The sequence below is a fragment of the Electrona antarctica genome (assembly GCF_951216825.1).
Source record: "Electrona antarctica genome assembly, chromosome: 5".
In the NCBI taxonomy this organism is placed as follows: Eukaryota; Metazoa; Chordata; class Actinopteri; order Myctophiformes; family Myctophidae; genus Electrona; species Electrona antarctica.
Genome location: NC_136810.1, coordinates 50,625,957 through 50,641,926, shown reverse-complemented (window position 1 = coordinate 50,641,926; position 15,970 = coordinate 50,625,957). Strand labels below are relative to the sequence as shown.

Below are 15,970 nucleotides of genomic sequence, written 5' to 3'. Positions count from 1 at the left end.
TAAGCTTGTTTTGGGAATTTTTCGGGTATCGGTTATCGAGCTCCATCCCTAATCGTGACAGCCCTAGAAGATGGAAGTGTGGTCATTTAAAGTGTTGGCTTTCAGGTTTCTAGCCCTGGGTTGATGTTACATAACCTGACTCCGCCAGATGGGGCAGCAGAGAGTACACTGGGTTCCCCCAGGAGGGCAGGAGGGGGGGAACCCAGTGTACTCTCTGCTGCCCCGTCTGGAGGAGTCAGGTTAGATGTTACATTCAACTAGATTAATATAATACACATCCACACAAAACATGCCATGAAGATGCTTTTTTTTATTGACGTGATATATTTGAATGGTTGTCGTCACTCAATGTCACTGTAGTGAGCATGAAATCATGGAGGAGAAGCGCGTTGCCATAATTCATTCATTATAATATAAAATATAAAAACAAAGAAAGGACAATAAATTTAAACAATTAATATGGGCAGGACATACAAAAAAACACTGATGACTGAAGACAAGGTTCTAGGTCCAGGCAACGTAAGACATACAATACATTTTTGTGTGTGTCTGTCTGTCTTTTTTTGAGAGTTCATGCAAAGAATATTTCTGTCAACATTGTGTTTCTGTTAAGGTGTGTGTGTGTGTGTGGGTAATATGGGCAGATTCAATAAATACAAAAGTGAACAAACAAATTCATCAGGTCCATTTGGTCAGAGGAATTACAGAATCTCTTTAGAAGGGAGAGAAAAATAAAAAGAATGTAGGCAACATTCCTGTCAGAAACAGGTAGGAATCTACTAGGCTGTTATTTGTATGGTGTTATTTGTAACACTGTCTAAACACTGTCCATCAGTTCACACACAAACGCCCGCCAACAGCCCTAGACAGACAAGAGGCACAGACACCATCTCGGTGTGGTGGGGAAATAAGTTCAGGTCTGGCAAGAGCTTGAGATGAGCTCTAAGATTTCAGAGTTCCATAACAAGCCAATTTGCAGTCAATCCAGCAGTCCAGCAAGACCTGGCTGATTATTCCAAGAGTTTAAGAGAGTCCATTCGCTCCACATTTCCCGCGTCTAGAGTTCTAGAATGTGTTCTAGATAAGACACCTAATGTAAGGCTCCTAAGCTGAAGTGATAGTCGGCCACCACCACACACCACATCCAGAACCAAGTCCAGTCAAACCGCGGGTGTCTTCCCGGTCAACGTCTGCTGCTGTTGCTGGAGGTACGTGGGCCGTTTGACGCGGGGCTTTCTGCGCTTGGGTTTGTTCTTGGCCTTGGTGAGCTGGACCACAAAGAAGGACAGCACGACCATCGCTCCCAGGAAGGCAAAGACGGGGATGGTCTGGCCCACTTCCTGGTTGTAGCGACCCTTCATTATACCTGAGGAGAGGAGGAAGAGTATCGTCAACTTAAATGTGCAAATCGTGGCTGACAGGAGATGTTCTTCTCCATGTGGTTGGCTGCTCCATCTCTCCAATCCCCTGACGGCCAAGCTACACCAGGATTTTCGCGCACAAAATACACGCGTTTACCCTAAACGCGTGCGTTGAATTTAGGTCCAGTCCTATTTTAAAAAACGCATGCGCGTTTAGGGTAAACGCGCGAGAAAAGCCTGGTGTAGCTTGGCCGTCAGGGGACATGCCATGTCAACCTGGACTTTACCCTCTCCTATCAATCCTACATCAAATCTGTTACCAAATCTGCCAACTTCCACCTCAAAAACATTTCCAGACTCTGGCCGTCACTCCCAGACTCTGTTGCAGAGACCCTCATCCACGCTTCAATGTCCTCCCGGCCCGCCTGAATTACTGTAATGGTGTCCTGCTCGGGCTCCCCAAGGACCCCAACAAAGCCCTTGACAGACTGCAGTATGTGCAAAACTCGTACCAAACGCTGGCAGCACATCACCCCACCCTCAAACGCCTCCACTGGCTTCCGGTTAAGTTCCACATCACCTACAAACTGCTACTCCTCACCTACAAAGCTCTCCATGCCCTAGCCTCACGGTATGCGTCAGACCTCCTCAAGGATTACACCCCTGAGTGGAACCTGAGACACATGTAGACAGCCAAACTCCGTCCCACCCTCACTCTGCCTGATGCTGAGAAGCTAGTCCTTGGTCTCCTCCAGGCTGGATTACTGTAATGCACTTTAACCCATTCTGACCTGAGATCAGATTCTAAAAATGTCTTCTACATCCTGGCAGTTTTCTGAAAAAGCTATGTTTCTATGTCAGTCGTTCTTCGATTTTTCAAAAATAGCAGACCTACAAGCTTGTAGATCTGCTATTTTTTAATAGCTAAAGCATAACATGATACCAAAAGGGGTTCCCGCCCAAAATGGGTTAAGTAATGTTACTTTCCACCACTTACTGGTTTAATGTTGGTCCTTGGCAGTGTTGAATTAGTCGTCATTAAAAAGTGCCCTCCCAAAGATAAAATCACCAATGTAACACTGGTCCTTGGTGTCTTACCTCCAGGGATGTCCCAGGCTCCACTCTCCCCAGGAGACAGAGGCCTGACCTGGGGACGGTAGGGTCTCATGTTGGGTAGAACCACCTTGTCCAGATCGATCGACAGCAGCTTCTGGTGCTTCCACAGGTTACTGGGAGAGAGTCATAGAGCGAGAGAGAGAGTATAAAATAAATTTGTAATTTAGGGGTCCTTGACCTGAAAGAGTTTGAGAACCAGTGCGATAAAAAAAAAAAAAACGATTAAAAGGTGACACGTTTGACTGACCTGGGCGCCGTCTCGTTCAGTGGCTGAGGCTTGGCCCAGGAAAGATGAGGACAGGCAGGCAGGGGACGGGGCTTAGGGTCTCCCAGATGAGCCTCAAGAACCTTGGAGTAGCGGTACAGATGGTTGCCTGGAGAGGAGAGGAGAGGAGAGGGGAAAAAAAGATAAGATAAGAGAAGAGCAGAGGAGAAGAGAAGATGCAAGAGAAAGGAGGCAGTTGTGTTGACGTTATCAGTGCTTGGTTTTGCTATATGTACAGTATTATGGAAAAGGGCTGCTTGTGTGTGTATTCATTGTGTGTGTACATGGCCTGCTCACCTTCTAGTCTCAGAGGCAGTGGGCGATCAGCACCCGTAGGGGGCGTGACTCTGCTGTGAGAGTGACTGAGGCTGGGAGGAGTCATACTGTAGGACGTGTACTGCAGTAGAGCATCGAGCAGCCAGAAACAATCTGGAAGGAAAGCAGCACATGGGACATTGAACGTGTGTGTATAGCAACGAAGAAATGTGTGTGGTCAACCAGGGGCCTGTTTCATAAAGTCTAGATGGCAGATTATAACCGGGATGCATGTTATTTATCCTGGCTCAATTTATCCTGGCTTATCCATGTCTCGGTTTCCTTAACCCATTTTGACCTGAGATCAGATTCTAGAAATGTCTTCTACATCCTGACAGTTTTCTGAAAAAGCTATGTTTCCATGTCAGTGGTTCTTCGATTTTTCAAAAATAGCAGACCTACAAGCTCGTAGCGCGCCACTCGGTGGCGCGCTATGAGCTTGTAGATCTGCTATTTTTCAATAGCTAAAGCATAACATAATGCTAACACCAAAAAGGGTTCCCGCCCAAAATGGGTTAAAGCGAAAGTTATCTAGCGAGATGAACTTAGTCAGTTATCCCTGGCTCAGTTTACTCATGAGCCATGACTGTTTCATGAAAGCAGTGGCACATACGTTACGATAGTAACTTGAAACTTCTGTGAAGCGAGCTCCAGACCAGGCTAGCGTGTTATTGTTGCTTAGATGATATCTGTATGATACTTTAGATTTTTGGTGATATCGGTCACTAGTATGGCACTGCATTGAGGCTATATTGTAAATTGTCCAGACACTGGACTCAAGGTGCTGCTATGACAACTGAATTTGGACTGGTCTGTCTGGGGGGTGTCGTTTACCTATAGAGAGACACCTATATCTATATTCTGCTACCGTCTGCTGTAAAGAAATACACAGATGTTGTCCTTCATGAATAAAGAAAAAGCTCCAGTGTGTCATGTTATTCACATCAGTCTCCGTAATTCCCATTCGCAGAGAGAGAAAGTCAAAGTCGTACGATTACTCACAGACGTTACCGCAGTGAAATTTGTTCTCCGCATTTGACCCATCTCTTGGAACGGTGAGCCGCAGCGTGCGCCGCGCTCGGGAATCATTAGTTGATTTGACCCCCAATCCAACCCATTGATGCTGAGTGCCAAGCAGGGAGGCATTGGGTCCCATTTTTACAGTCTTTGGTATGACCCGGCCGGGGATCGAACCCCGACCTCCCAGTTTCAGGGCGGACACTCTAACCACAAGGCCACTGTCTGGTAAGAGAGGTAAGACAAGGGTGATTGTCTTACCTCTCTTTCTGTGTATGTCATCTATGCAGTTAGACTCTTACCGTTCTGTTAGTGATGTCCCGATCATGTATTTTTTGCTCCGAATCTGATTCCGATCATTTGAAAATGCAGTGATCGGCCCCGATCACGTGATCGGATCGAGACAACGCTATTCTGTCTCTTACCTTTCTGTCTGTGGCTGTCATAGATGCAGTTGGCCTCTTACCTTTCTGTCTGTGGCTGTCATAGATGCAGGTGGACTCCTCTTACCTTTCTGTCTGTGGCTGTCATAGATGCAGGTGGACTCTTACCTTTCTGTCTGTCATTAGATGCAGGTGGACTCTTACCTTTCTGTCTGTGGCTGTCATCTATGCAGTTAGAGTCTCCATAGAGAGCGATGCGACCCCCGCCGTCAGAGGGTGTTTGATACAACCCCAGAATAGGAACACCTTCCACCACCGCTGTCTCCTGCTTCAACACCTCCAGACCTGCACACACACACACACACACACACTTTCTGAAGACGTGTTGCAGCTTGGATCAGAGGAATGAACATGGTGTACTTTAGGTTTCTATTAATCAGTGCCACGATGAAAACTCATTTTTAAAGAAAATACCATGCCATTTTATTTTACTTATTTGACTTATTACTGTCGTTGTCTCCGCCAGGCCAAAAGGCATGGCCGAGACTATGTTTTGGTAAATGATTTGCATTTACCAGACCTGTAGAGGGGAAGCAGACGCTAATGATGTTGCTACTAGTGAGAACATAATTTGCAGGCAGCGTTGGTTTGCACTCAGCCTAGTTCAATATTTTAAAGGACGAGACGGATACCTTGGTCTTTCAGGTTCTTGGCAATCACTATTCCATCTTCTGGGAAACGGAGGATGCTACAGCCTGAGGCATAGTACACTGTGAAGAGTGATAGAGAGAGAAACAGTAAGATATACATTTTTATTTTTACTGAAGTAAAAAATCTTGAATACAGGTATTTACTTGTAACAGAGCATTTCTATATATAATATATATATAGCCTATATATTCTTTTTTTTTACCCCCAGAAAACTTTCCCCCAGAATCGGCCTCAGTGCTCAAGTATATTGTCATGCCAATACTAATGTATTTTTACTCAAGTAAAATCTTGAATACAGGTATTTTACAGGTAACAGAGCATTTCTATATTGTGGTATTGCTACTTTGTACATTTAACCCATTTAGGCCTGACGTCGAAATAAAAAAACAAGTCTTCTGAAAGAATGTATATTTAAAGATTTGTGCCACATTTTCACGATTTTTCAAAAATAGCAGTCCTACAAGCTCGTAGCGCGCCACTCGGTGGCGCGCTATGAGCTTGGAGATCTGCTATTTTTCAATAGCTAAAGTATAACAAAATGCTTAGTTAAAACACCAAAAGGGGTTCCCGTCCAGAATGGGTTAAGCAAAAACAAAAAATATATATATATATGTACTGTGCTGAGGGAAAGAGAAGGGTCTGTGCTGTGGGTGCATTCAGAGTGACGGATTAAAGACAAAGAGATGCGTCCTACTGTCATGATCAGCCATGGTGAAGTCTCCCTCGTACAGGCCGTCGCTGAAGGCCATGCCCCACACCGAGATCAGGTCGTTCAGTGCTGGTACGTTAGCGCCCCCTGTGTCCGGCATCCACCACTGTCTACAAATCCAAGTCAAGAAAGAAATGTCATCGACTGATTTCTACACACACTATAATCCAGAAAGCACCTGTTCCTGCCCGCAGATAACACGAGCAAATCACTCGGATGACATTGTAATCAACAAACCATATATTATGCTTGAGGAACATTTACACAGACAAGAGTGCTAGAGTTTAATTATCTGCCCATTGCCAGCAGCAGCATACTAAATAATTCCCATAAGTAGAGCCAACAAAACATCCACCACAGCCTGAAGGCAAGATAATTACTAATAATAAAAATAATAAAAAGGTAAAAACCAACCGTATACAAATATTACAACCATTATGTGGTGTAACGGCAAGCCATCCATCAGGGCCTGTGTGTAATTCAAAATAAGTGGTGTCTCCATGTTGAAGATGTTATATAAATAGGTTTTAATACCAAGTGGAAAGACTGATAAAGCATGACTGCGGACCGGGCCTCTTCACAGACCCGGCCTCTTCACGGAGCACGACCATGGATTGCTACCATATTATACTATGCCTAATGCCACTATTCTGTATATTATCTTAACATTATTATACTTACTATACCACATATACTATCTAACAATATTGTTATACCATATAATACTATTATCTTACACTATTATATTCATTATTATATTGCTAATGCTACTACTTATATTTGGCTGTATCTCCCTCTCCATTTCTCCTCTCTCTCTCTTTCCCCCCCGACACGGTCGAGACAGATGGCCGCCCACCCTAGAGTCTGGATCTGCTTAACGTTTATTCCAGTTAAGGGGGACTTTTTCGTTACCGCTGTCGTAACACTCCTTGCTCAGGGTGGGACTGCCAGGTCTCTGCTAAGCTCTACATGTAAAGTGTCTTGAGACAACTTGTTGTGATTTGACACTTTAATAAAATTAAATTGAATGGCCTAACTTAACCCATTTTGGGCGGGAACCCCTTTTGGTGTTAGCATTATGTTATGCTTTAGCTATTGAAAAATAGCAGATCTACAAGCTCATAGCGCGCCACCGAGTGGCGCGCTACGAGCTTGTAGGTCTGCTATGTTTGAAACATCGAAGAACCACTGACATAGAAACATTGCTTTTTCAGAAAACTGTCAGGATTTAGAAGACATTTTTAGAATCTGATCTCAGGCCTAAATGGGTTAAAACGTCTGAACTGAATTAGGCAAAAATAATGTAAATATATAACTCCAAAGAACAGTGAGATCCATTTGTTTTAACCACATCAACTCTAGCATCCTTGCATCACTGCATCCCTAGCATCCCTGCAGGCTGTGACATGCTATAGCGTCATGTCCAGGGGGTGTACTTGTACATCAAGCTGCCTCACGCTACAGAAACAGGAGATCGACTCCTGCCCTATGGGCCTCATGGAAGGCAGTGCCAATAAGTAAGCCTAGCCAGGCTTACTTATTGGCACTGCCTTCATGATTCAATTGGATTACAATTCACCTGGTTTCGATTCTACGATGCATCGCAATGCATGATTCCGATCATTTGAAAATGACGTGATCTGCATCATCTGCCCCAATTTCCGATCACGTGATCGGTTCGGGACAACCCTACTTACAATGCATTGTAAGTAGGGTTGTGAACGCGACACGTTGTGAACTTGTAGAAAATATTGGCTATTCTTGCTATTTGATGTACAACAAAGTATATAGTGGTTAAAGGGGCATACCACTAATTTTTAACATTTTACCATGTCATTATAAAAATAATAAAAAAGTCCCCCCATTGGGCCATTCTGTGTTTCCTAGAACTGGAGGTCTGAAAAAAAATCATTAACGTGGTGAATCACATCTTGATGATGTCATCAAGATGTGATGTGAAATGTTGAAAATGACTGGTATGCCCCTTTGAAAGTGAAAGAGATAAGCTATTTTGAAGGACCCAGAGGCTATATTTAACTGTATTTAACAGTTTCTAAGGACCTCCTGATGTACTGTGACAGTTAAAATGGGATATTAATGGAGCCAATAATGAATCCTTTCAGCTGCATGAAAAATTAAGCTGTGAACACGAAACCCCACAATGTCCTTCATCTATATTAAACCATTCATATAATCCCATGCTGTGCAGGAGAACAGCTGGCACACCTTAACCCATTTTGGGCGGGAACCCCTTTTGGTGTTAGCATTATGTTATGCTTTAGCTATTGAAAAATAGCAGATCTACAAGCTCATAGCGCGCCACGAGCTTGTAGGTCTGCTATTTTTGAAAAGTCGTGAAAATGTGGCTCAAATCTTTGAATATATATTTCAGAGCGAACATTTTTAACTAAAATATTGGCTTCTGGGGGGTCCCTGAAACTACATATTTTGAGATGGGGGTCCGTGGCCCAATAGAGATATTTCTGGGGGTCCTCGACTTGAAAAAGGTTGAGGACCACTGACATAGAAACATGGGTTTTTCAGAAAAATGTTAGGATTTAGAAGCCTTTTTTTAATCGACCTCAGTCCAGAATGGGTTAACCACCTCTACAAGAACTTCCCTCAGAGCAGCTTCAAGATGTCACCAGTAAGACTGTCACCATTACACATTTAATTTGATGATTAATTGTCACACAAATAATTGCAATTAACAATTTAATTGTGTTTTTGGTGTTGGAAATTGGAACATTATGACTAGAAATTACAATTCTGTTTGCCTTTTAGGATTCTACAAGCTGTAAGCTTGTAGTTCTGTTATTTCTGCTTTGTATTAACATTTTTCAACATGGACACGATTATGACCAAATGATAGCGATTATGTAATAATTGTGATAACCCTTTAGTCACAAGATGTACATCATTCTACTTCAGCAGGGTGTGTGAGCATGAGTGTGCACGTGTGAGTACGGTGGGCTCATACCTGGTGTTCTCGTCGTAGAACTTGACCTTCCTCATGACGGAGGTGTTGTACCAGTCGCTGAAGATGATGAGCGACAGGCCGTTGTCGATGTCTCTCTTCAGCTTGGTGATCTCCTCTGGGAAGTACTCCTCCTCGCTGTCCACCATCAGTAACGTGCCTGTGAGGTGAGAGACAGACACAAAGAGTAGACATTTAGTGTGTCCAGTGTCCACCATCAGTAACGTGCCTGTGAGGTGAGAGACAGACACAAAGAGTAGACATTTAGTCTACAGAGAGTAGACATTTAAGGTGTCCACTGTCCACCATCAGTAACGTGCCTGCGAGGTGAGAGACAGACACACAGGGCAGTATTATGCGTGTCTTAAGTACCAGGTCTTATTACTTAACTTAAGACCTGGAGGTGTGGTCAATGCTGTTTGGCCACTCAGAATAGCCAAATGGCATTGATCACGCCTCCAGGTTTTAAGTTAAGTAATAAGACCTGGTACTTAAGACACGCATAATACTGCCCAAAGAGTAGACATTTAGTCTACAGAGAGTAGACATTTAGTGTGTCCACCATCAGTAACGTGCCTGTGAGGTGAGAGACAGACACAAAGAGTAGACATTTAGTCTACAGAGAGTAGACATTTAGTGTGTCCAGTGTCCACCATCAGTAACGTCCCTGTGAGGTGAGAGACAGACACAAAGAGTAGACATTTAGTCTACAGAGAGTAGACATTTAGTGTGTCCACTGTCCACCATCAGTAACATGCCTGTGAGGTGAGAGACAGACACAAAGAGTAGACATTTAGTCTACAGAGAGTAGACATTTAGTGTGTCCACCATCAGTAATGTGCCTGTTATGTGCGGTGGGAGACACAGAGGAGACATTTACTCTGATGTCTTGACGCTCATGAGAAGGTTAGGCTTAATGAGCAAGAGGTGATCAGTTGATCACCTGTAATCATCATTAGTGTGTTGAATGGTTTAGAGACTTCAGCGCTTCGATTGCTTCATTTATACTCTACACGTGCAACACGTTGCGTGCCGAAAATAGCCTATCTACAAGAAGATCGGCTTGTAGATCAGCTATTTTTGGTGTGCGCCGAGCTGAATGTGACGTTGAATAAATTGGGCTTGTGACTGCATCTAGCGGTGCAGCAGTGAGGGAAAGGGAAACTGCATTTATAGCTTCCCCAACAGTGTTGATTTCGACGACTAAACCGGTAATGAAAAATGTTCGTTGATTACCTTTTTGGGAAACTAAATGACGAAATGCTATTTTCAGCATGCAACCAAGTGTAAAAACAGGCATTCCAACGCAATGCATTGTTTGTAGAGTTTAGTCGACTAAAATCGTATGATATTTAGTCAACTACAACTAGACTCAAAAAATTTAAAACATTTCAGATAGCAAAATATGACTAAAACTAAATTAAATTATATTCAAAAACTCTAACCACTCAGCTATGGCCGACCTACAACTCTGGACAGGTGACGTAGATAGTTTTTCCTAGTGCTCACCATACTGGCTGGCATCAAAGCAGGTGATGGGTGATCCCAGCACCTCAATGAAGTATCCCATGCTTCTGAGATGCTGGTACATATCTCTGAAGTTGGTGTGAATGTGGTCTCCGTTCCTGGAAATACAGAGAACAGCACACAGAAAAGATTTAGCATTTCCAGAAAAATAAAAAAGACAGACAGAGGGGAGACGAGAGAGCAGCAGACACAACTTACAGTAACTCATTCGCCGCCAAGACCGCCATCTGGTGGCTGAATTGTTTACTTCAATGTTAACCGTCTTATTTTGAAAGGCATTTCACTCGGAAACGGAGAAACAGGAAGTGAAATATCCCTATGTAACATGTCGCACAAATTTTATTTAATTCACCCAAAACATACATTTTTTAACCGGTGATCATATCATATATAGAATGAGCGGCAAATCAAGCTTGTTTTGATCCAAAAAACAATATTGTTTTATACAATACAATATCCAGATATTAGGATTCTAAAAACTGCGTTCCCATAGACAGCATAAGTCAGCGGAATTTTCACTTCCGTTTTCTTTTCTTTTCATTATATAGTCCGGCAGCCAGGCCTGTGGGGTGGGAAATTTGGTATATAGGCCTCCATTTTCGTCACCGCTAAACCCCTTATCCCTAAACTTCTTGGCCTTTTTTACTATTTTGAAAAACATTTTTGAATAGTTCAACTAGCCAATCTACATTGACACGTTGTGAGCTTGTAGACTGGCCATTTTAACTATTCAAAAATGTTTTTCAAAATAGTAAAAAAAAAGGCAAAGAAGTTTAGGGAGAAGGGGTTTAGCGGTGACGAAAATGGAGCCCATAGTCTTTTTTTATTGGCCTAAAATATTGTCTATATACATACCTTCATGAATCCACTTGCTGACCAGCTCTCGTTATTGGGCAATTGTTTTTATAGGGGTTTATATGTGGCCATACCTCTGTATTACAAAAAAATATTTATTGGGCTCAGAAATGTAGTTTTCTATACCTTTTAGTATTGAAATGTAATCCATAGGCCTGGTGTATGAAATAAAAAAATATTTGAAAAAAAACATTATGTTAATGTTTGTATTGAGAATTTAGCATAATTAGGTAATGAATGGCCTATAAACATTCAACGAGTGCAGTATGCAATTGCTGTGGGGTATTTTGTTCTTGTAAAGGTGGTTTTAGGTCATTGAATATATGCTAATAGAAAATAAACTTGTAAACTAAACTATTAATGTGTGCAACTTGTAGTGCAGCTTGCATGTCGGTTACACATCAACTTCTTCCTCATCAGAAGATTCGGATTTGGAGTCGCTTGCTTTTTTTATTATTGCTGTGATCATGTTCCCAATCAATATACCTGGCAAGGAATTGTGTAGCCTTTGGCTTATTTTTGTCAGAAGGTCCATGGGAGTGTCACTTTGGAACTGGGAGCAAATGGCTTTATTGATATGGGTGTAATAATGTTCACTATCAATCTCAATGTCTCCAATCTCTCTGTATATCTTCTTTGATATCGCATCAATTGCTATGTCTGTGATATCATCACCACCACCATTGGGAAACATAGGTAGCACCTTTGCTGCATATGATTTGAAAAAAAAGTATCTGTGCCAACCCAGGGGAATAAAACATGAGTGAGTTCAATGAGTTCTCCTCTAAAGTAATCAACTAGGTTTGATACCAACTTTTTACGAGCAAGGATGGTTCCACCAGCATCCTCGTAATCCTTGTATAGACTAATTGAGGTATGCATGTTTGATCTCTTTTGAACAAGAAATGTGATGACAGAAATAAATACTGTCTTTTGGTTCTGTGCTATTCAGTGTTAACGTTTGCCGAATTGCAGCTTGAATGTTTCTTGAACACATGAATTTGGCTTTAAAGTCAACGTGATACCTTATGCCTGTAGAATGCAGGTCAAAAGGAACACCTGCGAGTCTGATGTGGATTGCGTTCGCTTGTTCATTATTGACCATGTTGCAGACACGATAGTCTCCTTTAGACCATTTTCATCTGCACAGATATGCCATTTTCCATCGACTTGAATGTTTAGGATCTTTCTTTATTTCACAATAATCACCAGTGTTGGTGAGCAATGAACTTGGATTGTTCTGATCGTCTTACTCTCTTTGGCTCAACAACTGGAGGACCAACCCTATCCCTCTTTATTATTTTTGGGTGATCTACACACTTGCGGTGAACAGGTACAGTTAAGTTTCCATGTAACTGTTCCAATCCCTTGTGTTTATCATCACCATACTTTTTGCTGGCATTGACTATTCTGGCTACCGATGCTTCTGGAATAGACCTATTGCCTTCTGTTTTGCAGGCATATACTGTAGCTCCTCAAAGTAGCAGGTTTTCTCCATATCTGCTTGACTCAAATGTTTGTTTGACTCTTCTTTGTGACTATCCACTACCAACAGGTGTTGCCAAATGTGAAGTGAGGTATTTATCAGCTGTGGCCAATTTAACCAGGTGGCCAATCGTAAAAATATTTAAATTAATTGAAAATGTTGGCTATAAATTGGGTAATTGCTATGTCTGTGATATCATCATCATCATCACCATTGGGAAACATAGGTAGCACCTTTGCTGCATATGATTTGAAAAAAAGAGTATCTGTGCCAACCCAGGGGAATAAAATGTGAGTGAGTTCAATGAGTTCTCCTCTTAAGTAATCAACTATGTTTGATACCAACTTTTTACGAGCAAGGATTCTTTGTGACTATCCACTACCAACAGTTGTTGCCAAATGTGAAGTGAGGTATTTATCAGCTGTGGCCAATTTAACCAGGTGGCCAATCGTAAAAATATTTAAATTAATTGAAAATGTTGGCTATAAATTGGGTAATTATACATATTTCTCTACTTTTCTTTTGTTGCAACAATTTTATATTTCATCCACTAGGCATATGGATTACATTTCAATAATAAAAGTTGTAGAAAACAACATTTCAGAGCCCAAGAAAATTCCTGTAGTGTATTTTTTAATACAGAGGTATGGTCACATATAAACCCCTATAAAATGAATGCCCAATAACTAGTTTTCTTTAACTGAACTAAATAAAAACTATAATAAAAAAACTAAAACAATAACTGACCCAAACTGTACTGTGTTTTTTGAGAAAATGCCCTTAGCTTTTTCTCGTTACCAACAGTAACTGAATATATTTAAGTGGTATCTTTTATTGAGTTTTTATTACACAATAGGCCTACTTACTCTGACCTTTTAGAATCCTGCACCTGACAAATAACCCAAAGTATGAACTAAACTAAAACACTAAAACTACTAAAAACTCAACTAAAACTAAGCATTGTCACTAAACTATAATGAAAAAACCAAAACTATTATAACCATTGACCTGAGGCCGATTCTACAAATAGCAGATGTACAAGCTCGCAGCGCAGCACAAAGTTAAATAGCCACAGATAAAATCTAAAATGACGCGGATGCTTTCCCGGTCTTACTGGGGTAAAATCAAATAAAAGTGGCGAGGCCTAGGAAACGCAGCGACACTCTAGCCTGGCTAATAAGCCAGACCGAATCAGCCGTTGGCAAAACAAAAATTGCCTGCCGGCGGATTACGGTCTGGAGAGGCTCAATTGTACGCCCATTTCCTACACCAGAGAACTGGTGTGGCCAATCGGGACACGGTATGCAATATGGGCGGGCTTTGGTACAGTGACGTTCAATGCTTGAGACCTTTGACTGACAGTAGCTCTGACCAATTGCGTCAAAGAGAAAATGTTAGAACCCGCCCCCCGGGAAACAAGATCCATACACAGCATCTCCAGACTCAAATACCACACGACAGTGTGATTTGAGTCTGGCTTATCAGCCAGGCTAGCGACACTCACCAATCTAGCGGGTCATTCTTCATACGGAGGTTATCCCGTGGGAAGTAGCCCGGCGGGTAGCGGAGATTGTGGTACTGGTCCCACAGCACCCTCTTGCTGCGCGGAGGAGTCGGTACGATCTTCACCTTGATTGGCAGCTTGACCGTGGAGGTCAGCTCCCCACCCCCGGCCTCGGACTGCACAGGACGGAACAGGGGAAGCATTTCATTTTAGTTTTTCTGGTTGACACTGTCCCAAAGTGGGGTCCGGCGACCCCCATGGGTCCTTGAGGGAGTTCCAGGGGGTCCCCAGCTAAATGATAGTTAGGAACCAAATAGACCCTTGTGGGGTCCATTTGTACGGGTCCGTTTGGTTCCATTTGTACACGCTCAGAGTGATTTTACGATATAAATCGGGGTCGCAGATATAAAAATGCCATTAATGGGTTAATATCGCTTACACACAGCTTGAAGCCACTCACGTCATTCTCTGCAGGCGACGCCACGGTGACCATCACATGACCCTGAGCGATGCCTTCCCACGATGCCGCTTTCTTGGCCACCGAGATGGAAATGGCCAGGTAGCCCGCCCACGGCCACAGCACCGGCGAATAGGAGACCGCCACGTCAATGTGGTCGCCATTCTGAGGCAGGTAGGGCTGCCAGATAGGCTGGAAGGGATGGAGACATGATCATTTAAATGCAATTTAGTGTTGCTTTTGACAGCAAATTAGAATTTGGTTTTAGTCTTTTGAATAAAATTTCATTTAGTTTTAGTCATATTTTAGTCATCTGGTTTTAGTAGACTAAATCTACAGTTGATTTAGTCGACTAAAATGTATGTCTTTTTTTATTTCTATAGTTAAAGATCCTGATATTCCACAGTCAACTCTTCATGATTTTGTGTGAACAACCAATCGAAAGTCAGAAATCCTTTGATGAAGTACAAGCCAGAGTTGTAGTACTTGACTTGACTTAAGCCCTTTGCTCCTCAAGGGAGCATAAGCCATTGACAAATGTCTTCCACGTCATTGGATTATTGGCGGCCGGTTCTTTAGAGATCTCCCCAGTTGAGTCCATTCTCAGACATTTCCGCCAGAGTTGTAACCTGAATGAAATTGTGTCACAGTGTTTGTGCACAACACAGACACTGTGTGTGTGTGTGTGTGTGTGAGAGAGTGAGAGAGAGACTGTACCTTGTCGACAATCCTGCCAGTGACACCCATTCCGTTTAGAATGGTCACGTTGACGATGGTGGGCATTCCCCCGTAGTAGATGGGCTGGGAGCAGTATGGCCACATGTATGGACACTCTGTCAGGTCGATGTAGCTAGGAGACAGGCTAAACACACAGAAATACACTAGGAGACAGGCTAAACACACAGAAATACACTAGGAGACAGGCTAAACACACAGAAAAACACACCATGATAGGGAAAGTAGTCCGTGCGTGCAATGTTGTGTGTTCATACACATGGATTAAAGCTAAATAAAATTGTGAGCGTTGTGAGCTTGTAGATCTGTTTTTTTCCCCCACTAGTTTGGGTCTCAGGGCAAACGTCTAATTTCTATTTTAGTTTTGGTAACCACTGGTGTAAAAGACTTCCAGTAACTAGAAATATAACGAATTACTTTCACATTTTCAGTAATAATATTACCATTTTGCAAAAGTCACAAGTTACTATTTTCACGAGCCTTGGCGGTACTGGAGTGTTTATAATGGTGGACTAGTTTGGGATGGAGTTGCTTTGCAGGGTGGTGATCCGT

At 42.4% G+C, this 15,970-nt stretch overlaps 1 protein-coding gene across 1 annotated transcript in view; it reads right to left on the bottom strand.

Annotated features, from left to right (window-relative positions):
* Positions 1–290: 290 nt before the first annotated feature.
* mbtps1 (membrane-bound transcription factor peptidase, site 1) overlaps positions 291–15,970 on the bottom strand; it is a 40,094-nt gene continuing 24,414 nt past the window's right edge. Inside the window, exons 12-23 of the mRNA XM_079502084.1 lie at positions 15,401–15,545; positions 14,687–14,875; positions 14,227–14,402; positions 10,364–10,479; positions 8,858–9,014; positions 5,863–5,987; positions 5,150–5,227; positions 4,662–4,802; positions 3,040–3,171; positions 2,725–2,851; positions 2,460–2,590; positions 291–1,366 (exon numbers count right to left, since the gene is read on the bottom strand). Of these exons, the coding sequence (XP_079358210.1) occupies positions 1,161–1,366; positions 2,460–2,590; positions 2,725–2,851; positions 3,040–3,171; positions 4,662–4,802; positions 5,150–5,227; positions 5,863–5,987; positions 8,858–9,014; positions 10,364–10,479; positions 14,227–14,402; positions 14,687–14,875; positions 15,401–15,545 (1,723 nt within the window). The 3' untranslated portion in view covers positions 291–1,160. The remainder of the gene's footprint in view (positions 1,367–2,459; positions 2,591–2,724; positions 2,852–3,039; positions 3,172–4,661; positions 4,803–5,149; positions 5,228–5,862; positions 5,988–8,857; positions 9,015–10,363; positions 10,480–14,226; positions 14,403–14,686; positions 14,876–15,400; positions 15,546–15,970) is intronic.